We start from the raw sequence: 27670 nt of genomic DNA on the forward strand, positions 1-27670 counted from the left end.
GTCCCGAGCCCCCCAGAGATCATCCACCAACGCGACCAATGCCGTTTCTGTGCTATACCCCTGCCTGAAGCCCGACTGGTATGGGTCCAGATAGAAAGCTTCATCCAGGTGCCGGGGAAGCTGTCGTGCCACCACATTTTCAACAACCTTCGCTACAAAACGAAGGTTGGAGACTGGACGGTAGTTAGCTAATTCAGCCGGGTCCAGGGAAGGCTATTTGAAGAGGGGCCTCACCACCGCCTCTTTCAAGGCGGCAGGAAAGGCACCCTCACTCAAAGAAGCACTTATAATTCCCTGGAGCCAGCCTCGTGTAACCTCCCGGGAGGCCAATACCAACCAGGAGGGACACGGGTCCAATAAACACGTGGCGGCACTAATCTTACCCAGAACCTTGTCCACATCCTCGGGAGCCACAGGATCAAACTCCTCCCAGATAACATTCTCAAGACTTACCCTCGTCTCCTCCTCTGGACTCATCCAGTCGGAGTCCAAGCCTTCCCGAATCCAAGCGACTTTATCATGCAGGAATTGCCCAAAATCCTCAGCTCAACCCTGCAAGGGATCTTCCCGCACTCCCCCCCCAAAGAAGGGAGTGGGTCACCCTAAACAGAGCGGCTGGGCGGTTCTCTGCAGATGCGTTAAGAGTGGAAAAATGGTTAGATTTCGCCGCTTTTATCGCCACTAGGTAGGTCTTGATATAAGACCTCACCAGTGTCCGGTCAGAATCAGATTGACTAGTCCTCCAAATGTTTTCTAGGTGTCTTTTCCAACGCTTCATCTCTCTCAGCTCCTCGGAGAACCAAGGAGCCAATTGAGATTGGCATCGGGTCAGAGGCCGCAAAGGCATGACATGGTCCAAAGCTCTGGCAGCCGCACTCTCCCAGGCGGCCACCAGGTCTTCGGTCGGGTCGTGTGCCAGGGTCTCAGGAAACGGCCCAAGCTCTGTCAGGAACCTTTCGGGATCCATCAGGCATCTGGGACGGAACCATCTGGTTGGTTCTGTCTCCCTGTGGCAGGGAGAAGTGGCTGGAAAGTCCAAGTGAAGGAGCGAATGATCTGTCCATGACAAGGGTTTAATGTCTAGGTCCCCTCTACCAAGATCATTCAACCACTGACCAGAGACAAAAATCAAGTCCAGAGTGTGTCCCCCTATGTGAGTGGCGCCTTGAAGTAACTGGGTCAGGTCCATGGCCTCCATGGAAGCCATGAACTCCCAAGCCACCTCTGACGTCTCACCTGTGGATGGTAGGTTGAAATCCCCCATGACAATAAGTCTGGGGGTATCAACCACCACCCCGGCAGTAAAATCGAGTAGCTCGGGCAGGGTTGCCGCCACGTGGCAAGGAGCCAGGTACGTAGTCAACAAACCCATCTGCACCCCACGGCCCCACTTCACAAAAAGGGATTCACATCCGGCTATCTGAGGAACAGTGGTGTCCCTCGGAAAAGACTTTCCCTAATAATCGCTGCCATTCCCCCACCCCTCCCCTGAGCCCTTGGCTGATGAAATGCATGGAAACCTGGTGGACACATTTCAACGAGGGGGACCCCCCCCTCCTGGCCCAACCATGTCTCTGTAATACCTGCCAGGTCCGCACCCCCCTCCAAAATAAGATCACAAATGAGGGGGGCTTTGTTAACAACCGACCTGGCGTTACATCAGCCGCAGACCCAGGGCCTGAGGCTCTGTGCAACCCTGGACACGAGTCGCGCATTGGGGGCTGGAGTGCACAATCGCTCGTAAATAGCGTGTGGGCACCCCCAGAGCGTGATATGGCCCCCTGCGCCCATCATATCTGCCCCTCCCACTCATTATTTCAATTACACTGCCCTTCCTATCACCCTCCTGCTCCCTGGTCAAATTTCCTTCCACGACCCCTCCGCTGTGTCCAATCGACCCATCACCCCGCTCAGTGGCTATATGGATCCCCCAGGTCAACCTTTACAACCGCCTCCCACCTCTGAACCCCTTAAAATGTTAGTTAATAATACATTTAAAAAACCCCTTAATCTTCTCTTTGACGCATGCCATCTCTCAGGGTTCCAAAACCCATCATCAAGATAGGCCCTCGATAACATGGAGGGCCAAACCTGCGAGAAGGGGGAATCTCGCAGTGCAAGAAGCTTGGACCTTGAGTACATCCAAAATTCTGGGATGATGGTGAAAATATGGCCTAATAATACTATGTTGTTTGTGTGTTAATTGTACTGGAGAAATTGATTTATTTTTAAAGCTCAGATTCAGTTTCTACTTTTGCATACATCAAAGTTGTGAAAGCATCATTATCATCAGTGAAGAGAGAGTCCTTGTTGCAGATCAGGTTCTGCTTTTTTCTTCTCCATTATGCTTAAAACAGACGGAACAACAACAATAGCAGCAACAACAACAAAGAAATTCCCTAAAAGGAGATTAATTAAACACTTGGGAATGCAGTATATTTTAAAAAAAATGATTAAGGTTTCTACCTTAATTAAGGTTCTAATAGTGGAACACTATTGCACTATAGCACATTAAGTATGAAGGGGATCAGGAAGAGATTACTAGATAAAGAGTTTTGAAGCAGAAAGTAAATTCTAATTGTTATGGAAACTGCCTTGATCCACTGCTGCTGCTTTCAAGACAAGCAGAGTCAAAATTTATATCTGTAAGAACAGTTCAGTATTATCCATACATTGCTGCTATTTTGGCACTTATTTATTGTCAAGGAATTCCGATGTTTTGAACCCAATCAAAAAAATACGCTTTTTTTTAGTCGTTAAGCATCCTTGAAATGTGCTATGGGGAATTATTGCTTTAAGACTCTTCATGTTTCAACTGCATTATATGTTCTGAGACACTCAAGTAAACTAAGGGTCTAAAATTTAAAAAAAGCTAACATAATGAAGCAATTCATATTTATATAGGAAAATAAAAACTAATGCAAACAAATATAAAGATGAAAAAAATCAAAGAGAAAGCTAAAATTGCAAGAAAAGGGAAACTCAAAAGAAAAATAGAAGAGAAAGAGAGAAAAAAGAAAGAAAAGTGCTTCCTATATTCCTGATAGCAGTTATAAGTACACTTATATGTTTACCTCTTAATAGTAAACAAAAAATATTGCCATGAATGTCCAGTTTGTCTACTTTAATTTCAACTTATTCAAAAGTACTTTCACCATAAAGCAATCTTTCAAAATAACTATCCCCTTTATCCATTTTAAACTTTCTTATATCTACTCTTAATTAAGTTTTTTGCTGAAAGTTTTTAAATCTTGCTCAGAATTGCCTGAACTTCAAGATGTGCAGTATATACATTTGATAAATACATACTGTAAATAATATATATATATATTTAAAATCACATATTTTCTTTTGTAATCCAGAAAGAGTATTGACTCAACAGGTGGAATTCTTTCATCCTGCCACTCAGAAAATCTCTTTTTAGCTGTAAATTAATAGTAAATTAATTATATCCAAAAGTGTTTAAGAAAATGAGGCTTATGCGCTTTGTGTCTATATAACCTGCATTACGATTGTGAGCCTATTAGTAATGGTAATAGTTTATTAATTGATTAATGTTATGACCATAGAAATAAAAGTAAAATACTGGATCAAATTCCAGGGTAAATACACCAAATAAAATATAGTAATAAAATACATAAGTGATAAATACAAAGAATCGGAATTCAGATACATCACCTTTACATGATATCCCAATCTGTTCAATATACTTGATTGAATACCTTCTCCAAGCTGCTCAACTGAGAAGCCAACTGCAAAAACCTGTTTCTGCAGTCTACTTACAAGGAGCAGCTCTCTGAAGTACAAGTGGGTGATCTGACAATTTCTCTTTTATCTGGAAAGACTGTGCCACAGCCGGTATTCATTGTATGACCGTGGATCTCCACCACAATGCTATCCATGTTCCTTCAGGTACATCAAGTCTGCCATAAATCATCACCAGGAAACAATTCACATACACACACTAGCCAAAAAGCCAGTCATTAGAATTCCATGTGTGGAATCAAATGAAGAACCCAAAGCAAGTAAGACTTACTGCAGCATTTATAAGACAGCAAGTGCTGGTGGGATTGCCTCCAAAGCATATTGAGACACCCACCCACCCACCAACTAAGAGATGCACTTGTCTTTATGCATCTCAGAAAGGTGGCAGACTAATGCCTAAGAAACAGATGACATAACCATACATATTCATAAGTAAAAGCTCTCACATTACCAATGTATAACAGTTCAAAACGTACTGACAATGTCTCCTTGAATGGTAACGAAACATTTGCAACCAGATTGCCAAGCTTGGAGCTCAAACCAACAGCCTAATGCATAACAGTGCTCTGGTTGCTTCCCGCAGCTGTTTTCCTTCAAAAATCAAAAAAGAGAGAAGAAAAACAGTAAAACAATAAGTTGGGAAGGAAAACTCTCACAAATCAAGGGGAGGGGGCAATTTGTGAATGCAGATTCCAACAAAGAGAAATGTTTCCCATTACAAATCTATAGGATTGTTCTAATAAGATAAACTCTGGCCTTATATGTCTATAAATCATCTTGATTTAATTGACTTCACTTATCTTAAGAACTGGTTTTTCCCATGCATGTACCAGTATTTCTGAAGGATTTGAAGTAAAATCATCATCATCATCATCATCCCTGCCTGGGGAAAGCAGTCTCAGAGTTCCTTTTGGCAGTCAATTCATAGGCTGTAGGCTTGCTAGGGGAAAAGATGTGGAGTAGAATCTACATCTTAAAAAGAAAATATAAAAGAAGCTACTTCTTAAGAAATGTATCTAAAATTTTGATGTATGTGATGCCACTTAATACATTAAAATGCCCCCCCTCCCAGCTCCTACTATGTATGTCAACTATAATCAGAAGGAAACTACAGAAACAAGTGTAAGCTCAAGGGAAGACAAGAGAGGCGAACTGACAAAATTAATGAAGCAGAATCAATTCTTCCTTGAGTTCTACCCGATGGCATCAATAAGCATCAATTTAACATTTTTTTTTCAAGGTTTATTTGCAATCAGATAAAAAGAAATGTGAGTCAAAAAGTATTCCACCGTTCAGATAAATCACGGAAAAGGATTTAGCTACATTTTTAAAATAAGCCATCTTTATTTTACATTATTCGTAATATTCATAGATTTTGAATCCTATTTTTTATCATGGAAACCATGACAAAATATTTCCATGAATTTTAAGGTATGGCAAAGTAGTCATAGTGATCTTTCGTTCATGCCAAGATCATTGTTTTTGCATGATAAAGCAAATCCACATTTTAAAATAATTTGTAATGGCCTGCTCTTACAAATGGTCAGTTTGTCCTTGCCATTTTGGTACAGTCCAGATAGATAGGAGAGCAAATGAGGTTGGGTACCTATTCGAGTTGCAATTAATTAATTCAATTGAAAGATGATGGAAATGCCTATATTTTTTGCTATTTTTCTTCTTCTGTGCTTGTCTGTTTAATGAAGTCAAAGTCATTTTGAAAGAAGGACTCTCTTTGTGTGTGTATGTGGAGGGGGAGGAATGGCTGTGTTCTTTTTCTAGTTTGGAGTATATAAAAACACTCATTTGAGGAAAAGATAGTAGCATTTCTGTCCCAAGGGTTCTAAGCATAAAGTATACTTTTTTGTGCTTTTTAAGTTAAAAAAAAATGATGCAGAGATTGCTTACTTTGGGGAAACAACCCAGAAAGAGCAGCAGAAATGAATGCATTACATGAAGATAAAAATAAAGGACGCCTAATGAGATGTACTACGGCTGTCACATCAATTCTGTAATTCCGCTTTGCGTTTTAGACATCTGTGCTTCTGGTTAAACTCTGCTCTTGCTGGTCAAAATGTTCCTTCTCAGTAGTTCTATAGGTTCTATAGGCAGCTTATAGATCTGCTTGACTGCAGCAAATTTTCAGTGGATAAAGAGAATGCTCGGTAAAGTTCAGGTGCCTGCCTGTTTTCATTTCAAGCAAAGAGTTCCTATCAACTTCCATTTCTTCACCTGTTATGTCTTTTCTGTAGTGCCCTAAAATGCCACCATTTTGAAATAAGATGAAGTGGTGGTGGTGGTGGGGGGGGCTAATTGCTGTCTGGTAGACATCACTTTGCATTGGGAAAGTAATCAATACAATACAGGTTGTCCTCGACTTACAACAGTTCATTTAGTGACTGTCCAAAGTTACAACGGCACTGGAAAAAGCGACTCATGACCGTTTTTCATACTTGCAACCGTTGTAGCATCTCCATGGTCACGTGATCAAAATTCAGATGATTCACAACTGACTCACGTTTATGACAGTTTTTTTTTTTTTTTTTTTTTTAATATTGGATTTCTATACCGCCCTTCTCCCTAAGGACTCAGGGCGGTGTACAGCCAAATTAAAAAAAACATGCAGAACAAATATTAAAAACAATTAAAAGATATATAAATTTGGCCCAATTAAAACTCATTTACCAATTAAAAACGTTTAAAACATTTAAAAACAGTTAAAAATTTCATCTTAAGCCAGCCCGGCTTGTTTAAATAAATGGGTTTTAAGGGCGCGACGGAAGGCACTGAGGTCTTGGATTCTCCTTATCTCTGGGGGGAGCTGATTCCAGAGGGTAGGTGCCCCCACAGAGAAGGCTCTCCCCCTGGGGGTCACCAGCCTACATTGTCTGGCTGATGGCACCCCGAGGAGGCCCTCTCTGTGGGAGCGCACGGGTCGATGGGAGGTCGTTGGTAGCAGCAGGCGGTCTCGAAGATAGCTAGGCCCTATGCCATGGAGCGCTTTAAAGGTGATAACCAACACCTTGAAGCGCACCCGGAAGACAACTGGGAGCCAGTGCAGCTCGCGCAGGAGCGGTGTTACATGGGAGCGCCATGCTGCTCCCGTCACTACCCGCGCTGCTGCGTTCTGGACCAGCTGGAGCCTCCGGGTGCTCCTCAAGGGGAGCCCCATGTAGAGAGCGTTGCAATAGTCAAGGCGAGAGGTGACGAGGGCGTGAGTGACTGTGCACAGGGAATCCCGATCAAGAAAGGGCCGCAACTGGCGAATCAGGCGAACCTGACAAAAGGTCCCCCTGGTTACAGCCGTCAGATGTTCCTCCAAGGACAGCTGCATATCCAGGAGGACTCCCAGATTGCGAGCCCTCTCTGTGGGGGCCAATGACTCGCCCCCAATAGTCAGTGATGGAGTCAACTGACTATATCGGGATGCCGGGAGCCACAGCCACTCAGTCTTGGAAGGGTTGAGCTTGAGCCTGTTCCTCCCCATCCAGACCCGTACAGCCTCCAGGCACTGGGACATCACTTCAAGGGCATCGTTGGGGTGGCCTGGGGTGGAGATGTACAGCTGGGTGTCATCAGCGTACTGGTGGTATCTCACCCCAAAGCCACGGATGATCTCACCCAGCGGCTTCACATAAATGTTGAACAGAAGGGGCGAGAGGACCGATCCCTGCGGCACTCCACAAATGAGAGGCCTCGAGGTCGACCTCTGCCCCCCTGCCAACACAAACTGCGACCGGTCGGAGAGAAAGGAGGAGAACCACCGCAACACGGTGCCTCCCACCCCCAACTCTTCCAGCCGGTGCAGCATGATACCATGGTCGATGGTATCAAAAGCCGCTGAGAGGTCTAACAGGACCAGAACAGAGGAACAACCCCTGTCCCGAGCCCTCCAGAGATCATCAACCAACGCGACCAATGCCGTTTCTGTGCTGTGCCCAGACCTGAAACCCGACTGGAACGGATCTAGATAAGATGTTTCCTCCAGGAATTGCGGAAACTGTCGTGCGACCACACTCTCAACAACCTTCGCCATAAAGCGAAGGTTGGAGACAGGACGATAGTTGGCCAATATTGCCGGATCCAGGGACGGCTTCTTGAGGAGAGGCCTCACCACCGCCTCTTTCAAGGCGGTGGGGAAGTAACCCTCACTCAACGAAGCGTTGATAACACCCTGGAGCCAGCCTCGTGTAACCTCCCGGGAAGCCAGTACCAACCAGGAGGGACACGGGTCCAGTAAACATGTGGCCGCACTAAGTCTCCCCAAAATCCTGTCCACATCATCAGGAGTCACAGCATCAAACTCCTCCCAGATAACATTCTCAAGACTATTCCTCGTCACCCTGCCCTGATCTACCCAGTCAGAGTCCAAATCCCCCCGGATCTGGGCGATTTTGTCATACAGGTATTGTCCGAAATCCTCCGCCCTGCCTTCTAAGGGATCCTCCCGCACTCCTGGATGGAGCAGGGCGCGGGTCACCCTAAACAGGGCAGCCGGACGATTCCCTGATGACGCAATAGAGGCGGAAAAGTAGTTAGACTTTGCCGTCTCTATCGCCACTAGGTAGGCCTTAATATGCGACCTTACCAGTGTTCGATCAGATTCAGCGAGACTGGCCCTCCAACCGCTCTCCAGGCGTCTTTTCCGGCGCTTCATTTCCCTCAGCTCCTCAGTAAACCAAGGAGCCGCACGGGATCGGCATCGGGTCAGAGGCCGCAAAGGCACAACTCGGTCCAAGGCCCCACCAGCCGCCCGATCCCAGGCGGCTACCAGGTCCTCGGCCGAGTCATGTGCTAGATCCTCAGGAAATGGCCCAAGCTCCGTCTGGAACCTATCAGGATCCATCAGGCGCCTGGGGCGGATCCATCTAATTGGATCCACCTCCCTGCGGCGAGGGGTCGCGGTTCGAAGATCTAGGCGAAGGCGTGAGTGGTCAGACCATGACAAGGGTTCCATGTCTATATCCCCTATAACAAGACCACTCAACCACTGGCCAGAGACAAAAATCAGATCCAGAGTGTGACCTCCCCTGTGAGTAGGGCCATGAACTAACTGGGTCAGGTCCATGGCCGTCATGGAAGCCATGAACTCCCGAGCCACCTCAGACGTTTCACCGACGGATGGCAAGTTGAAATCACCCATGACTAAAAGCCTGGGTGTATCTACTGCCACCGTGGCTATCACGTCGAGTAGCTCAGGTAGGGCTGTTGCCACGCGGCAGGGAGCCAGGTACGTAAGCAACAAGCCCATCTGAACCCCACGGCCCCACCTCACAAGGAGGGACTCACATCCGGCTATCTGAGGCACAGTGGTCTCCCTCGGACCCAGATCCTCGTTAATAATAACCGCCACCCCCCCGCCCCTCCCCTGAGCCCTCGGCTGATGGAATGCTCTGAAGCCTGGTGGGCACATTTCAACCAGAGGGACGCCACCCTCCGGGCCCAACCAGTTGCAGTGTCCTGGAGTCCTGTGATCATCTTTTGCGACCTTCTGACAAGCAAAACTCAATGGGGAAGCCAGATTCACTTAAAACCGTATCCCTAAGTGAATGACTGCAGTGATTCACTTAACAACGGTGGCAAGAAAGATAATAAAATGGGGGGAAACTTAGCAAATTAATTTAGCAACATAAATGTTGTGCTCAGTAAGTCGAGAACTAACTGTCCTCAGTAGTCTTCACAAAATGGTTACATTTTGAAGCTCCACTACTGACTTTGCTACTGACCTCCTGCATCTGCATATAGGTTACCTGAAAATATCTGTGATCAACCTTGGATCCCTTTTCATGGATTTAAAATAGCTCTGTGTTTCTTTTAGGATCAGTGTTCATGTTCAACACTTTTGTGACATGAAAATCCCAATGCATAGCTCTCCGTCTTCACTTTTAATAAATCTGTTGGAACCTCTCTTACTATCTAAAAGGAGGTCACAATCTGCTCTTTATCATGGTCCCAGTTTCCTTGCTTAAATTAAGATGGAGATTGTTGCATTGTGTGTGTTCCGTTGCCTCTGTTTTTTTTTTAACAACTGCAACATGCTAATCAATAAATCATGTGAAGATGGAAGCAAACAGACTTTCTATCTCAAGAATTTCAAGTCCTTTTGTGCTTTGTTCCATAAGCCTAGAATTAATAGCAAGTTCAGAGGAATGGCTACACCCTAAAACAAAATGGTAATATGGATATAAATAGTAAGATGGCTTCAAACATTTTCCCTTTACATTGATTGGCCAGGATCCTTGTAAGAAATAGTAGGAAAAAGATAGACAAAACTCTACCTTTAATTCCCTTTCTCAAATGACACGTGTTCGTATGTGTGCATGGGTGCACATAGAACCTTGGTAGGATTGTTCATAATGTATTATGGTTTATGTTAGAATCCTTTGTCTTGGATAATGTAAATACTTTCAGTAGGACATCTAGGGACGTCTAAGAGTGGAGAAGTGATTCCACTTGGATGAACCTCCAACTAAAGCAGTGTGATTGATAACCCTACAATTTCCACAAATGATTGCCCTTTTCTTGGAAAGTGCCCATTAGAGCAATTTGGTATGACCCATCTTCAGCAGGGAATGTGTGTGTGTGTGTGAGAGAGAGAGAGAGAGAGAAGGAGAGGAGAGGAGAGGAGGAGAGAGGAGAGGGACATGGGTGGGGAATTACAAAATAATGATTGCTGTAACAATTATGTGAATGAAAGCCAGGAAAAAAAATGTATATCTTCCATTATTATTATTTTTTTTAAAAAAAAAACATTTTCTTTTTTATAAATAGCCATAAGACTTTTGCAGCAAAATGCTTCTGGAAAAATGCTTGATTTCTGTCCTATTTCCTACTGATGTCGGATTTCCCTGGATGCATTTTTTTTTTTCAAAGTATAGTGGCAGAGGAATTCTTATCATTATGTAATATTGTAAAGTGTGGGGCTCTGTGGAAGTGCAGTGTGGAGAAGAGGGTGGTGACGCCAGGAGTTTTTCAGTGCAGATTGGAAGAGCAATCAGTTTAGGGAGTATTTCGTGAAACGGAGATTGCAAGCGATGCTCAGCTCTTAGCAGACGACAGCTTGAGATAACTGGGCTTGGAGGGAGCGGATTCTTTTTCCTTTTTATATGTAAGTGAAGAAATAGACATTCTGTTTCATATAAACTTCACAAGTGCATCTGTTTGTCAATGTATATAATGCACACTTATGTTTGATGATGTTGCTTGCTTTGTTGGAAGCTGTATTGTGCTCTGTATTTTAAAACTTAAGCAAAGTAGCACCTTACTTTAAAAATAGCTGTTTTAGTTGTAGACGATTTTTACAACACACAGATTCATTGTTTGTGGGGTGGAAGAACTATGCTCTTACCTGTCTTTAGTAAATTAACAAGTGGGTAGCTAAATTAATAAACAGAAATGACCTCTGTTAGCAAATGTAAAACTAACAGTAAATATAAATGAGCAAAAAAAGAAAAGAAAACAGATGGTGATTAATTTGCTGAAAATAAAAATATTTTCTCTTTTAAGGGCTGTGAAAATTATGTTATGTTGATGATCCTTTAATTTTAGATTCCTCCCCGCCCCCCAGTGATGTTCTTTTTTAGTGATTCTTTACTCTTTGCTTTTGTTTAAAAAAAATGAGCATGAAGATAGTTTTCTTTTACAACAGCAGTGAAATGTGCTACAAGATTAGGGACAGAAACACACACAATAAGACTCAGCTGGATTAAAATATAGATTTAATGAGAATGGTGCATCCTCAGCAGTTGCCTTAAAAACATGTAGGAGTATTGTTAAAAGGCTATAAGACATTGACATGCCTGGGGATGCAGTCTAATTGCTGATTGAATTGTGTGTGTTGAGTTGAGTCATCTGAGGCCCTGGGTGCTCTGCTTCCTTTTGTGTAAATGCTGCAAAAGTGAAGACCTACACCTTAGTTAAACACTACAATGCTGCCGTGTTATATAGCATAGTTGAATCAAATCATCCGCCTTTATGCATGTAGCTGGTTGGAAGTTAAATTCTTTCTTATACATGTCTTAATAAGTTCAGGCGAATTTACTTCCAAATAAGTATACCGAGAATCACACATTCCCCAAATTGTTTGAAAGGTATTATTTCTGTGAATTAGAAATTCAAAAATGATGATGCATCTTATATTATTATTAATAGAATATTTATATTACATTGAAATGTAATATAAATCATTTAAAAACTTATATTGGTATTTCTCACTATCCTATTCATTGAGATAAAGGTTATTTTAAAATATTTATAAACCTTATAGAGGGACTGTGCAGATGATGTGTACTTAATTGCTTGTCACTTGACCACATACCAAATAGTGAAGATCTGTGTCTGGAATGTAGTATGGCTTGATAAACTGATTTTTATATTTCAAACTAATATTTCCATATTTGAAAAAGATTGGGATAGAATTATATTTCCAAAGAAAATGGAATGTTACATTGTGCTAGCCAACCTCTACATAATGAGTAGCTATATAGAAACCAGAAAGAAAGCATATTAAATGTTTTTTTTTTTGCTTTAATTTATATGCCGCCCTTCTCCGGAGACTCCGGGCGGCTTACAATGCGTTAAGCAATAGCCTTCATACTTTTGTATATTTATACAAAGTCAGCTTATTGCCCCCACAATCTGGGTCCTCATTTCACCTACCTTTGAAAGGATGGAAGGCTGAGTCAACCTTGAGCCTGGTGAGATTTGAACTTGCAGTAATTGCAAGCAGCAGATGTTAATAACAGTGCTTTTAATGAACAGTAAGCTGTGGAAGGCGAGGGAAGTCTCATTTTACAGTTTACATTTTACAGAAATTTTACATTTCTGGTCATTCAGTGCTGAAACCCCAATATTCAGTCAAGGAGAAAGACATATATTTGGATAACAGAGATGTGAAAATTATGCTGGAGGAAGAACAAGGGGTGATTTTTCTTCCTTTCTTGTGTTTATAGTGTTGGGATTTGAGTGAGAAACATTATGACATAACTTAGAACTTCTCTGTGTCGTGTACTGTACATCCATGTCCAGTTCCTGCCTTTGTTAAATTATGCTCAGGGTTGTTTTAGGTGGGTTTTGATTGTAAATCTGGAGACATGTGGCTGTCAGGTGAAAGAAACCAGGACCCAGGATAGAGTTCAGAAAGCACCGTGAGTTTATTCCATGCAACCCATATTCAAGAATCTGGTCTATTAATGGTCAAGGCAAATTGGTGCCAGATAAAAGTCAACAGACTTCAAGGGAAGCTGGACTTAGGTCTTTTTTGAGGGTGTAGAGACTCCCGACTGATGATGCATTTGACCCCACTGTCGGGCTCAGTTTGGTCCTCTCCTACAGTGACCAGTGTGCACAAGGGCAGTGGGAGTTGAACAGAATAGCTCTTATATGTCTTTAATATGTAAGGAGGTTCATTTGAAATCTAGATGTGTGATCTGCTAGGAGTTACATTCTTGAAATTCAAAAAATGTTTTAACTAAGGATCTTTGCCTAAAGATCTTGAATAAAGGTTTACTATTATAAAGCAGGAAGAAGACAATAGGAATAGATTAAAGATTTTGTACAATGTAAATAAATCAATTGTGTGGTTCTCCAAAGAATGGACTGGAACTGATGCCATTTTAATAGTCAGAAAAGATTATGGAATGAAACTGAGAAATAGATTGTCATTCAGGTCATGGTTGTCCCAAAGGTGCTTTTTCAGGAGGCAACTGGACTTTCTTGTTCTTTCTTTGAAGACGTTCTCATCCAAGAAGCTTCGTTAGGATAGTGGATACAATTTGGGATGAACACCCTTTGAATGGTGTGGGAGTAGGAATGATTTCCAGAGGGGGGAAAGAAATTGCAGACTACAGGAACCAGGAGCGCTACTCAGGTGACCCTGAGGACACAGATAAATCTCCAAGTGCTTCAATGACCCTCTAAAAGGATGCAAATGATCAGCTGTCTGCAAGGAGTATAAATCCTTCCATTCCCCACTATCCTGTCAGAGCTGAAGAAGCTTCTTGGATGAGAAGCGAAATGTCTTCAAAGAAAAAACAGTCCAGTTGCCTCCTGAAAAAGCACCTTTGAGAAATAGATTAGCCACAATGCTATTACATGATATTAAAGGCAGGATAGTTAAATCTAAAGCATATTATGGCTAACTCCATAATTAGGTGGAACAAACCAAGGTGGGACAAACAGCACATGGACTCAGTATTACTGGAAAATTTTTCTACTGAGGTAAAACAAAAATCTGTCTCCTAAAGGATGGTGAGGCAAATGAGTGAACATTCAATTTCTCTACTTCAGTCATGTCAAGTTTTTGAGTTCACCACTTCCCCAAATTATCTTTAAAATATTAAGCAGCACTTTTTATCCATAAAAAGAAAATAAAAAATGTTTTTGACATCCCAATCTTACACATAAACATGCACATACATGCACTCTTGTTGTCTATGCACATGTTTTGTAGGTGTTTGGTGATTTGGAAACAGTATTCCTTCTGAAAGGCTACTATGTGACAGGTTGCATTTTAAAATTCTTACCAAACACAAAATAATTTCTTTTGCCATGAGGCAGATTAGCAAACTTTGTAGAGTGGTGACACAATTCCTGAGTTATGGAGCAAGCTAATAAATGATCCAAGCTCCCTTTTAGAGCTTGAAGGCAAATTATGTCAAACTCCAATGGAAAATACAAATAATCCAACGCATTTGAAAACTGGAGTTTTTCTAGAGAAAACTGCAGCCAGCACTTAGCACTATAAGCTGTCCATGTTACTGACAGCCCTATATGTTATATAGTTATACACCCAATGTTTATTTCAGCTGTCCCACCATTTTGTCTTTTAAAAATTTATTTTAAAAAAGAGAAAAAAGTGAAAAAAGAAAACTAACAATATATTAAGAAAACTTCAGATTTCAAAGAAATCCTCAAAATTTAATCACACAGAAAAATGTTGAACTTTCCATTTTGTTGATCAAAGACCAGTTTATAAGCAGAGAATAAACATATCATAAATCCAAACCGGATGGCACAGTTTATCCATTATAGAAAAGTAGCATTCCTTCCAATCCCCCAATTTATTAATTTTTTTTAAAAATATATTTATTTAGCTATTAGTACTCTTGTTAGCTCATGAAGATGTTTTTAAAATATACAGTTTATTCAAATTGGAATTAACCCAGATTGTAAATTTAGTTTGCAAAAAGGGATCCAAATAATATTTCTCTATCCCAATATCTTCCAAATGTGGAAAAATCTGAGAACATTGCAGAATCATAACTAGAAGTGGATCCCAGCCCCTGCCATGATATCAAAGATTTACATCGTTGTTTTTAAAACATCATATCATAGGTTTGGGATGGTTACCTGGCTTGCAGAGAGAAGCAAAGCCAAAATATTTGCCTGGTTATAAAACTGGAAGTCAGGAAAGTTAACCCCACCTTACTCCAATTTTATGAAGGACTTCTTGATAAAGAAAATCCTGGATGCTGTCCTTCTGTCAACGGAATCTTTACCCAGCCTTTAAATCCATACAAGCCTTTTTAAAGGTAATCCCACTCTTCTTCCTGACAGCATTTCATTTTTTTAATTAAAATGAAAAGAACAAATAGTGCTGGCTTTTAGAAATGTTAGTGTTAATTGCTCAGTTACATAAGCGCATATTTTTTTACTTCTAATTAATCCATGATGCCATATTAAACATTTACACATATACAGTTGAACTATTATATAATAAAAGGTTTTCAGAGACAATACGCTGATTTCCCATGTTTTTAATGTACTTTCTATCTTAGCCCAAATATCTCTTCCCTAGTTAATCACTTTTGGTTCAGATATTAAATATATATTTTAGGTTTTTTTTTTCCTCCAGTCTTCCATTTATTACACTTATAATGATCTTCATATCTGACTTTCTCTTCAGCACAGCGTATACTTTTTGAAGCTGTTGGAATTCCTATTCCTGAACATTTCAGGGTTTGTCAAATCAACTACTTCATTGTTCAGTCATTTATGAGTATCAATTTTTTATAGCGCGGTGCCCTTACAGGCGATTAGGGCACTTTTGGCTGACCAACCGCACTCAACGTGTAGTCCTCAATGGAACTGCATCTACATGGAAGGAAGTATGCAGTAGGGTACCCCAAGGCTCTGTTTTAGGCCCAGTATTCTTCAACATCTTCATAAATGATTTGGATGAGGGGATAGATGGGGAACTCATCAAATTTGAGATGACAGCAAGCTAGCAGGAATAGCCAAGATTCCAGAAGATAGGCTTAAAATACAGAAGGATCTTGACAGACTTGAACATTGGGCACTATCTAACAAAATGAAATTCAATGGTGAAAAAAGTAAGGTTCTACATTTAGGCAAGGAAAACAAAATGCACAGGTACAGTATATGTGGTACCTTGCTCAATAGTAGTAACTGTGAGAGGGATCTTGGAGTCCTAGTAGACAACCATTTCAATATGAGCTGGCAGTGTGCAGCAACTGCCAAAAAAGCCAACACAGTTCTAGGCTGCATATACAGAGGGATAGAATCAAGATCACGTGAAGTGTTAATACCACTTTATAATGCCTTGGTAAGGCCACACTTGGAATACTGTATCCAGTTTTGGTCGCTGCAATGTAAAAAAGATGTGGAGACTCTAGAAAGAGTGCAGAGAAGAGCAACGAAGATGATTAGGGGACTGGAGGCTAAAACATATAAAGAACAGTTGCAGGAATTGGGTATGTCTAGTTTAATGAAAAGAAGGACTAGGGGTGACATGATAGCAGTGTTCCAATATCAGGGTCTGCTACAAAGAAGAGGGAGTCAAGCTATTCTCCAAAGAACCTGAGGGCAGGACAAGAAGCAATGGGTGGAAACTAATCAAGGAGAGAAGCAATTTAGAACTAAGGAGAAATTTCCTGACAGTTAGAACAGTTTATCAGTGGAACAACTTGCCTCCAGAAGTTGTGAATGCTCCAACACGAAGTTTTTAAGAAGATATTGGAGAACCATTTGTCTGAAGTGGTATGGGGTTTCCTGTCTAGGCAGGGGGTTGGACTAGAAGACCTCCAAGGTCCCTTCCAACTCTGATATTCGGTTCTGTTCTGTTTTTCCAATCCAGTGCCTGCATATAGATTGGGTGAGATTATAACTTCTGTAAGTCTCAGGAAGCATGACTTTTGGCAAATTCTGGGAGTATGCACACAGTATTTTGGAGGGATATGGCGAGAAGTATCACTTCCTATTTTTCTCTTTGATGAGAACGTAACCACTCCAAAGGAGTTGACTTTGTAACCTACATATGACTCCATAAGCATTTGCAAGATCACTGCATTTAAAGCTTCCTAAAGGCTTTATGGAAATCCATGTAGATAGGCTGGATTCTCATAGTGGTTTATCACAATGTCTATTAGTTGATTTTGGTGTTGGCCTAGTCATTATATTATGGCATTTGTGACCATTCATATTCATGATTCCATAATCTATGGCTTGGCTCTTTAAGTTAAGGATTGTGTTGGCTGGAGTCAGAAATAATAAATCTCCATGTGATTGCTGTAATCTCCTTGGAAATGTTGGTTGACCACAATGGGAAGCATGATGTTGGTTTATCATGGTTTTTAGTACAAATCACAGTGATGAAGAAATGATAAAACATGCTGGGATATCACAAAACAAATCTTGGCATTTTATGTCTATGCAAAGTCAGATGCAAATATGTAAGGCGTAGGATTTGCCTCTCTTTTCTCCCCTGCAGATGCTTAGGTAGATTATGTTCGAAGTTAAAACTGCGCTATGTGGAATATTCTTTTTTTGGAGATTGGAATAGCCCCAACCTGTTAGCCTTCTGTAATGCTTTTAAGGGCTGGCTATGCTCCTGAAGCTGGGGCAATACATGCACCAAGGATCCCACCTCCTGGTATATTGTTAACAGGCCAGATGTCTCGATCTGTGTGTACTCAAATTAGATGTTTTAATATTTTTATTGTGTTAATGACTTTTACTGTTTTTATTGTTTTAAAATGTTTTTAAGACTTTAATTGTAATATATGTTTTTGAATTGTGGGCTGTCCAGAATCATTTGCTGAGATGGACGACTATAGAAATCAAATAAACAAACATAAATCACACTTATGAACCATTAGAAGTTAAACCAAGACCTCGGCTATTACAATTAATTATTACACATTTAATTTGCATAGCACATTTCAAGCTATTTATCTTGGGTCTAATTGATGAGAATTCCTCTTGATTAACACAACTGGTATTTTTCCACTAATTTTACAAACGTGGGAAGTTACAGGAGCAGATATGATAGTTGAAATATTTAAAACAAATGGTTAACCATGCTTTGATTTTGCTAATTGAGAGTTTGTGCCAGCTGCCATATGGCCATCTTGCAATTCATGAAGTCGTTAAATCTGTTGAATTCCATTTTTCCTCCAATGCGGAACCAGAAATAAGGAGGAAAGTATTGTTGACTTGAGAGCTAAGCAGCCTTTTTCAGTCATGGTGTAATGGTGTGGGAGTCTTTTTTAAGGTCTCTTGAGAGAGCTATATATCTTGCATTCCTTTTTCTTTTTTAGTGTACCAAACGGAAATAAGGAGGCGGGTTGCTTTAATTAAGGATTGTTGAAGAATTCCGTACACAAGTTGTATATGAATGCCAACTAATTTATTCGAATACTTTTTTGTATTTGGAGATGTCTTTGGATCGTTTTTCACATGCATGGACTACACATTTGATAATTCATAGCAGAATCTGTGAACTGACTTCCTTGAAAACACCATGCTTCTATCCTCATGGAAAGCTCTGGTTTTGAAGAATTATCATGTTGTTACTGTAAATCAGTCTACAGTAACTTAGAGCAAAGAAGCAGGATGTTTATTGTTACTGCTTACCCTGCCCTTGAAGATTGTCTTTTGCCGAGTTTAAGAGTTAAACCGCCCTAGATAGAAAAGTTTCAGCAATTAAAACACAATCATGTTTCTATGCTATTTATGCTGCCTGGACTGTCAACTGATCATTTGGATTGAGATTATTTTATACAGCACCTAAGAGAAGATTTAGAGTTATATGTTTTATATAAATAATGCCATGCATTTGTTCCTTCATCACTTAATGTAGTGTTTAGAGTCACATCTCCAACTGTGGAGTTATTTCCTCAAACTGATTTTCAACAGATGTGTTGGATATACTCCCTTAATTCCTCGCTGGAAAGTCTAATACATGTGAAGGGCATGAGGTTCAGAAAGACTTCTCTAAAAATTTCCAAACATCTCTCTATTTATCTACTATTTTAAGAATAATTTTGTATAGAGACCTTTGGACAAAAATCAGCAAAATATAAGGGAACACCCGTTCCAGCATGAACCTATTATCAGTTTGGATACAATTTTCTACTGATGCAATTACAACTAGGATATTCAAATAAAGGTCATGTACAATTTTATAAATAGGGTACTGAAATGTGTAAAACGCCTGGCATTCTGCTTTCTGGAGTGGTGTCATTTTTAAAAAAATACAATACGCTTTAGCATTCAAATCACTTAGTGTGTCAGTGTCACTGAAAATTGCTTTGGGTCTTCAGGGCACCAAGTGCTTTATGTAATGTTACCTGATCTGATGGCTTTGTTTGTACTATTATTTTAACAAGGTTTCTTAGTTGGAAACCTTGCTGAGGGATTAGATATATAAAAGTAATTGCTGTCTTGCAATATTTCCATTCCTATTTAGGGGATTCTCCTGGAGATGATAAAAAATAACACTGATTGGTTGGGCTTGGTTTTCACAGTGCTCTTTATGTGCACTGCTTAATCTCTAAAGACTCCTGGTGATTATTTAAAAAAAAAAAGAGTTAAGGCATACCTGTGAAGCGATGGTCCTATCAGCCTGCTTAGTATAACCTGTAAGCTTTACGCAAGGGATCTCCGTAGGAAGACATCGAAAAGTATTTAGGATTAGTTATTTTACAGTTGAGTAGTGCCTAATTTTAGAACATCTAGCTGAGAACTATACCTTGAAGTACCCTTTATGTTGCATTCATCAATTTCAGATCACCCTTTCAATTTTAAGGGATAGCTTATGGAGAAAGTAGGGCATTCTTTATTCAGGGAATAATATTATTCAGAGAATAAAATCCAGCTTCTACCTGAAAGTACTTATCTGAGGATTCAATGTACAATGCATAGTTTATTCAAAGCAAGGGATGAAGCAGGGCTACATATTAATTCCCTTCCTGTTTAAATTCTGCGTTAATTTGTTAGTCCAGTTTGTTCTTTGACCCCAGTTTTATCCTTCCAGTGGTCAACAGATAAGCTCTGAGAAGAGCCCTTAGGGTCAGTTGTTGTAAGACAAAAATCATGGTTTTCCATAAATGTTTAACAAAGCATAGTTGTGTATTGGTGAACATAAAATAAAGTAGATTAAGATGTATAGCTATTGGATGTTGTTTTCCAGTCTTCAGGCTCCTGGAGGACTCAGACTGTGTGTATTACAAAATCTGTTAGACATCTGAGTCTGCAATTCCCAACCTTTTCTTCTCAAACAGAAATTTGTACACTCGCTCTCTGATTAAGGCCTCCTAAGGTAAGGCAATTGTCAAGCTATTATATGGTGCATTTCCAAGAACTTCTTCGTCCTGGAGACAATTCAGGCTGCTATCTTTGGGATCTGTCATTCTGTTCCCAGTGTTTGGAGGCAAGATCTATTTCAGTAGCAGCCCATATGTGAAAAAGCAAAATCATTTACTGACTTAAACTGACATTCTGCCACGAGAGCACATACCCCTTTGATTCTACTGGGTAATTTTTACTTAAATTGGAAGAAGACTTTGGAGTCACGTCACGCTACCATGTCTGCCTTGGTACTACAGTGGTTTAAAGCGCCCTGTTATTAACACAGCTGCCTGCAATTTACTGCTGGTTCGAATCTCTCCAAGGCTCAAGGTTGACTTAGCCTTCCATCCTTTCTAAGGTAGGTTAAATGAGGACCCAGTTTGTGGGGGCAATAAGCTGACTTTGTATAAATATACAAAAGTATGAAGGCTATTGCTTAACGCACTGTAAGCCGCCCTGAGTCTCCGGAGAAGGGTGGCATATAAATCAAATTAAAAAAAAAAAAAAAGCAAAACCAGAGGTTTTCAGCTTTGGGAAAAAGAACAAAGCAAAAAGCCTCTGCCATTTTCTTCCAGGGGGAATTTCAAACATTGTGTAGCAAAATTCAAAGTCAAAGTAAGAAGAGGAATATACAGAGAGAAGGTACATATGTGAACAGTTATAAACTTGAGTCTGTGAATCCACAAGGGATCACTGCAGTAATTACCCAATTGGGTGTTTTGAGTACTTAAGAGATTGTACTTACCAGTGTCTTCGGTGATAGCATCTAGTTATATCATGCTTTCGATTGGACTTTTTTATTCTATTGCTTTTCAAAGCACTACAGTAATGAGTATCACTTTATAAATGGGATGCCTTTAGTTTTAGCGTTTATTAAATCCTAAATCCTTCCCCATTCTGCATTATGGAGTCATTTGGCAAAAATCTCACTCATGTTACATTATGAATGTAAAATGAAAGATGGCTTTTAATTAGAAAATCTGTCCCACTGTTATTGGTTTTAGTTTAATGATTTTAAAGAGGTAGATGATTGTAGTTTCTCATTAAGGTGACAATTACCTATTTGCTACATTGAATGAGGCATGGGTTTTCTAAGAATTTGCCTGGTTTTATATTGACCCTTTGTATCAAAGGTACTTCCCCCACTCCCTTCTAGTAATAGATTACTCCAAAGGCCTATTCAAACAGTACTGTTCCTGCAAAACTGCCAAACCAATGGCTTCTTACTTTAATGTCTCAACTGGTAGCCAAGGACATTTTCTTCTGAATCAACTGCCAGAAATTCAAATCACAAAACTGAGCCATTGATGCTAAGGCAGGATAGAATCTGCAGTCTTTCAGAAATAACTTTTCATTATAAGTATTCTTAAAATAAATTAATGAGTCACTAAACAAAACAAGCTACCATCTTCAATACTGTTATGGCTCTCTCTCTCTCTCTCCCCCCTCCCCCCTCTAATGTATGTACATATAAAGTGTGTATATGTATAAAATGTTTGTATACATTTATGTATAGACCTAGTTTGGTGTAATGGTTAAGGCATCAGGTTGGAAACTGGGAAGCTGGGAGTCCCACCTGAGCCATAAAACAATTTGGGTGTCCTTGGGCCAGTTATTTTCTCTCAGCCCTAGGAAGGAGGCAATGGCAACCCACTTCTGAAAAACCTTGTGAAGAAAAACTGCAGGGACTTGTCCAGGCTATTTTCAAGAATTGAATACACTTGAATGGAAGAAAAGAACAGGCATATATGTATCTATTTCTTTGGAATGACGATCTTAGATAACAAATTAGAATATATGTACTATTATAGATTTCAGCTGCGATCCTAGCCATTGTCTGCAAATCTATCCACAACTGAACCATCACAGAGGAGCCGATTGTAAGAAAAATACAATAAACTATGCTCTTTTCGACCTGCAGAGCACTAGAGATATCACAACATTGTGTCCACATTTCCATGAAACTCAGGTGAATGGGATGGAAGGATTAAAAGATATTTCCCTTCTAAAGCCATTGGCAAGACAACTTACTGATGCAGACAGACTCCGGAAGGTCATCCAAGAACTTGTAGACACAGAGAAATCTTACGTAAAGGTATTAGGCATGCTTTACTGTTCCTTTGTCTCTGTTAATCTTCCTCCCTTATTTTTGTGATTGTTTTCTGTATATCAGCAGCATTTTGAGAAAAGAAAATAGTAGCCAGAGGTGCATTTCCATAATGTTATACAATCCTCTATCAAATGTATTGCTTAGCGATGATAGAAGTTACAGTTCTACAAATTCAGAGGGCACCAAACCGAGGAAGCCTGAATTACATACGGGTGGTCCTCAACTTACAATTATTCATTTAGTGACCGTTCCAAGTTACAACGGCATCAAAAAAAGTGACTTATGACTGCTTTTCACACTCACAATCATTGCAGCATTCCTTGTGATCACATGGTCAGAATTTGGATGCTTGGCAACTGACTCATATTTATGACAGTTGCAGTTTCCTGGGGTTATGTGATCCACCTTCTGACAATCAAAGTAAACGAGGAAGCCAGATTCACTTAACAAACTTGTTACTAATTTAACCATTGCAGTGATTCACTTAACAACTGTAGCAAGAAAGGTTGTAAAATGGGGACAAAACTCACTTAATAACTGTCATGCTTAGCAACAGAGATTTTAGATTCAATTACGGTCATAAGTTGAGGACTATCTGTACAAACAAGATTTGAGGGAGAGATTGAGGGCAGAAGATGTAGCATAATGAAAGAGGAGAAGAAATCACCAGATCTTATCTAGCCACATTCTTAGCTTTGGTCTCTTGTTAAGGACTTCTAAGAAATTTCCCTTCTGGGAATGCTGCCTAATATCATACATATACACATAGATAAATGCATAACTATTTTATAATATGCTCATTGTTTTGACAGTTAAAACAGCATATAATAATTAAATACTCAATAAATAGTTTTTTCCCTAGAAGTGTTACAGCGACCTAAATAAAAAAGCATTATCTCATAACAGTTACCTTGTACCCTCACATGTTAAGAAGAGGGTTGCTTTTAAAAATATGTAAATCTAAATAATGTTTGATATTCCCCTAGGATCTGAGCTGCCTCTTTCAGTTATACTTGGAACCTCTTCAGAATGAGACTTTCCTTACTCAAGACGAGGTGAGATATTTCCGTGGTTATTTTAACTGCTCTCTAATCTTATGGAGGTTATGAGCATTTCAACTGTATCAGACATTTTAAGACTATTTTCTTTTCTTTTCTTTTCTTCTCTTCTCTTCTCTTCTCTTCTCTTCTCTTCTCTTCTCTTCTCTTCTCTTCTCTTCTCTTCTCTTCTCTCCTTTTCTTTTCTTTTGCATTAGTTATGCCTTTATGATCAAAGTTGACTAACCTCCCTAACAAAAGCATTTCTAAGAAGTCTTTAGTTTCAGAAATTATCTTGTTCCTCTGTATTTATTAATGTCGTGTACCACTTTGTTTATCTCTAGCTTAACACAATTAAACATTAGGTATTCTTTTCTTGGGAGTTTTATCTTCTCAATGTTTATTTTTCCTCACTTCCCCACAGATGGAGTCTTTATTTGGCAGCTTGCCAGAGATGCTGGATTTCCAGAAGGTATTTTTAGAGACCCTTGAAGATGGAATTTCTTCCTGCTGTGATTTCAGCACACTTGAAACCCCTTCTCAGTTTCGGGTAAATACAATTTATTACTTTTTGGAATATGATAAGTATTCCCTTTGATTTCCTTTTTTTCCCCAGTTATAATTTTTTATGCATAAAAACTAAAAATCCCTTATGTTCTATAGGAAGATCCCCCCCCCCCTTACGGAATAAATTTTGAAATACCTTTTCCAAGGCCCTGCTGAGGTCAGGTGAATAGTTTGAGAATCCCAGAAGTGACTAGCTGAGTCAATTAGTTTGTACAATCACACTATAGCAGCATGAGTGAGAAGGAGCTTATATCAAATAAATGAATCCCTGTGTCTGTCTCTAATATTTTAGAGACTTCTGTCCCTAAAGCCCCTTATATTTCACAGAAACATCTCCAGGTCTTTTCTTGCGGGGGGTTGGGGAGGGGGGGAATGAAGGAAAATCAAGGAAATTTAAAGTCTATGGTGACACATTTAGCAACCATTTGCAGTTACTAAGATAATGAAGGGGGGAAAAAACCACTTGAGGACAAATCCTTGCATTTAGTACCTGTGCAGGTCTGTAAAGCAAGGTAAGATCATAAGCATACTTAGCTTAATTACTGAATTGTTGGCCTCAGTTGTGGTTGCTAAACAAGGTCTTCTTGTTGTCACTATGGAAGTTCCTAAATTACTTTCAGATCCATAAATCAGAGTGCATGTGCACATTGCACATCAAATCTAAACTGTTGCGGTATTCTGGATGAATCCTAATAATTTTACTAGGACATTTTACTTTGCTCTATAACCACTATCATGTCTACTATTTATATCTGAACCTCGATTGATAAACTATTTTAAATTTGTGATCTCTTGCTAAACTTTCCTGCTGGATAGGATTCATTTCTGTCATTCCTATTGCTCTCTTTCTTTCTTGCATTTATCACAAGAGTTTTGTGTAGTTAATTGTTAAAAGCATGAATAGTAAGATGATACAATTTAAAATAATTGTTTATGATTTCTAGAATAATAAAATAACTTTATTCAGAATATTCTCTGTCACTTTTTTTAATGCATTTAACTTCACATCACTTCTTTTTTTCCAGTCCATGACAAGTTTTGCCATCTGTTTTCATAGCTTCTTTCTTAATCTAATTCTAGCAATGAATTGAGCACCTGTGGTAAACAAGCATTGCATTCAAGAGAAGAAATTCTCATCATAGAAGGGCATAATTGAAATGATTCATGTTTTCAGTGAATCACTTTCCATCACATTTGTTGGCTTTAGTTCATGCAAATCTTCCATTCATTATCTAATTTGTTCTGTTGATTTGTGTTTGTTACATATCACTGACTTGAAACCACCAGAAAGACAAGATATATTCATACTCATAAATAGCAAAGGCAATTATATAATAACACATGTTACAATCAATCAGGATTACAAAAGTTTTTTTTATGAAAAACTCTTCAGGAATGCAAAACAGGGCAAAGGTAGAAATAAAGTATAAAATAGAGGGAAACTATGTATAATCATAATGCTTCTTTATTTCAGTGGCTTTCATATAGTTTTCTGTTTACTGTTACTCGGCTGTCAGAGTCCAAAAACTAAGAAAGAAATATTGGAACTGTTTTAAACAGTTTTCTTTATTTATTTTTCTCACATATAGACAGAAATCTCGCCTAACAAAAGCAGACTATTATAGTATGTAACCCTTTGACTTACAACAGTTCATTTAGTGATCATTCAAAGTTACAAAGGCACTGAAAAAAGTGACTTATGACCGTTTTTCACACTAACGACGACTGCTACATCCCCATGGTCACACGATCAAAATTCAGGCCCATGGCAACTGACTCATATTTATGATGGTTGCTGTGTCCCGAGGTTGTGTGATCATCTTTTGATGAACTTTCTGAAAAGCAAACTCAATGGGGAAGCCAGACTCACTTAACAACTGTGTTACAAACTTTAACACCTGCAGGGATTCACTTGACAACTGTGGCAGGAAGGTCATAAAATGGAGCAAAATTCTCTTAACAATTGTCTCGCTTACAACAGAAATTTTGGGCTCAGTTGTGGTCGTAGGTTGAGGACCACCTGTATAAAACATACACTCTGGGAACTACTAGGGGGGAGCTGTCTTCACTCTCTTTCTCCTACACAAGCGTACCAAAACTGCTCTATGTTTTGCTCCTCTGGAAATCACTCTTTCCCTCCTGAAGATCTGGACAAATTCCATCGCCTTGATTTTGAATGGTTTCTTGCATTGTTTGTCATGGTTGCTCTGCACATTGAAAATTGAGTATTATGAAATAAATGAATGGCTCCTTTGAAGAGTATAGTTAATCTTTGCTTAATCACAAGTTAAAGGAAAAGGGTAATGGGCATCCCTAAAATAAGTTTCTCACCTTCTTTGTTTCAGAAACTGCTCTTCTCTTTGGGAGGCTCTTTTCTCTATTATGCTGATCACTTCAAATTATACAGTGGGTTCTGTGCAAACCACATCAAGGTCCAGAAAGTTCTGGAAAGAGGTAATTATCTCCTTGAGGTAAACTAAGCATATGATAGAAATGAGGCAAAATAATGTTGTTGTTTTTAAAAATGTGCGTATTAAAAGCATTTCTTAAACCTTGCAATGGGTCTTCTGGTAATGTGAAAAGGTTTGAAAACTGCATCTGTTTTTGACACTTCTAAGTACAACACTTAGGACTACCTGTGTTTGTCCATCTTCTTATGGAATTTCTGGTGTGTGTGTGCGTGTGTATGTTTTATTATTATTATTATTTATTGAATTTCTATACCGCCCTACTCCCGAAGGACTCAGGGCGGTGAACAGCCAAATAAAATACATATAATACAAATGTTAAAAAAACCATTAAAATGCAATTAAATTATTGGCCCGGAAAACGAAATTTAAAACACCCCAAATTCATAAGACAAATTTAAAATTGAAGAATTTTAAAAATTTTAAAAAAGTTTAAAAGAGAGGTTAGGCCAGGCCGGCCTGCTGGAAAAGAAATGTTTTGATGGCACGGCAGAAAGCGCAGGTCCGAGATCCTCCGTATCTCCGGGGGGAGCTCGTTCCAGATGGCGGGTGCCCCCACAGAGAAGGCTCTCCCCCTGGGGGCCGCCAGTCGACATTATTTGGCCGACGGCACCCTGAGGAGCTCCTCTCTATGGGAGCGTACTGGTCGGTGAGAGGCTACTGGTGGCAGAAGGCGGTCTCATAAATACCCCAGTCCTAAGCCATGGAGTGCTCTAAAGGTGGTAACCAAAACCTTGAAGTGCACCCGGAAGACCACCGGGAGCCAGTGCAGCTCGCACAGGAGGGGGTTCACATGGGAGCGCTCCGTCGCTCCCATAATCACCCGCGTGACCGCATTCTGGACCAGCTGGAGCCTCCGGGTGCTCCTCAAGGGGAGCCCCATGTAGAGAGCATTGCAGTAGTCCAGGCAGGAAGTGACGAGGGCATGAGTGACCGTATTTAACGAGTCCCGATCCAGAAAGGGACGCAACTGGCGAACCAGACAAACCTGATAAAACACCCTCCTGGCCACAGCCGTCAAGTGCTCTTTTAAAGACAGCTGTGAGTCCAGGAGGATCCCCAAGTTGCGAGCCCTCTCCGTGGGGGCCAATGACTCGCCCCCAATAGTCAGTGATGGCACCAACTGACTATATCGG

The 27670-nt window shown here is 40.0% G+C and overlaps 1 protein-coding gene across 6 annotated transcripts in view; it reads left to right on the forward strand.

The window, feature by feature from the left end:
• Positions 1–27670, forward strand: part of TIAM2 (TIAM Rac1 associated GEF 2) — a 110624-nt gene that overhangs the window by 67339 nt on the left and 15615 nt on the right. For 5 of the 6 annotated variants that reach the window (XM_087882855.1, XM_034428585.2, XM_034428587.2 and 2 more), the window contains 4 exons: positions 22274–22447; positions 23449–23517; positions 23924–24049; positions 26412–26520. In XM_087882855.1, the coding sequence (XP_087738981.1) occupies positions 22274–22447; positions 23449–23517; positions 23924–24049; positions 26412–26520 (478 nt within the window). Of the gene's footprint in view, positions 1–10750; positions 10871–22273; positions 22448–23448; positions 23518–23923; positions 24050–26411; positions 26521–27670 lie in introns of those variants that run through there. The other variant, XM_034428588.3, reaches the window with a different exon arrangement.

This window comes from Pantherophis guttatus, chromosome 1, assembly GCF_059756535.1.
Source record: "Pantherophis guttatus breed Tessera chromosome 1, ASM5975653v1, whole genome shotgun sequence".
NCBI lineage: Eukaryota > Metazoa > Chordata > Lepidosauria > Squamata > Colubridae > Pantherophis > Pantherophis guttatus.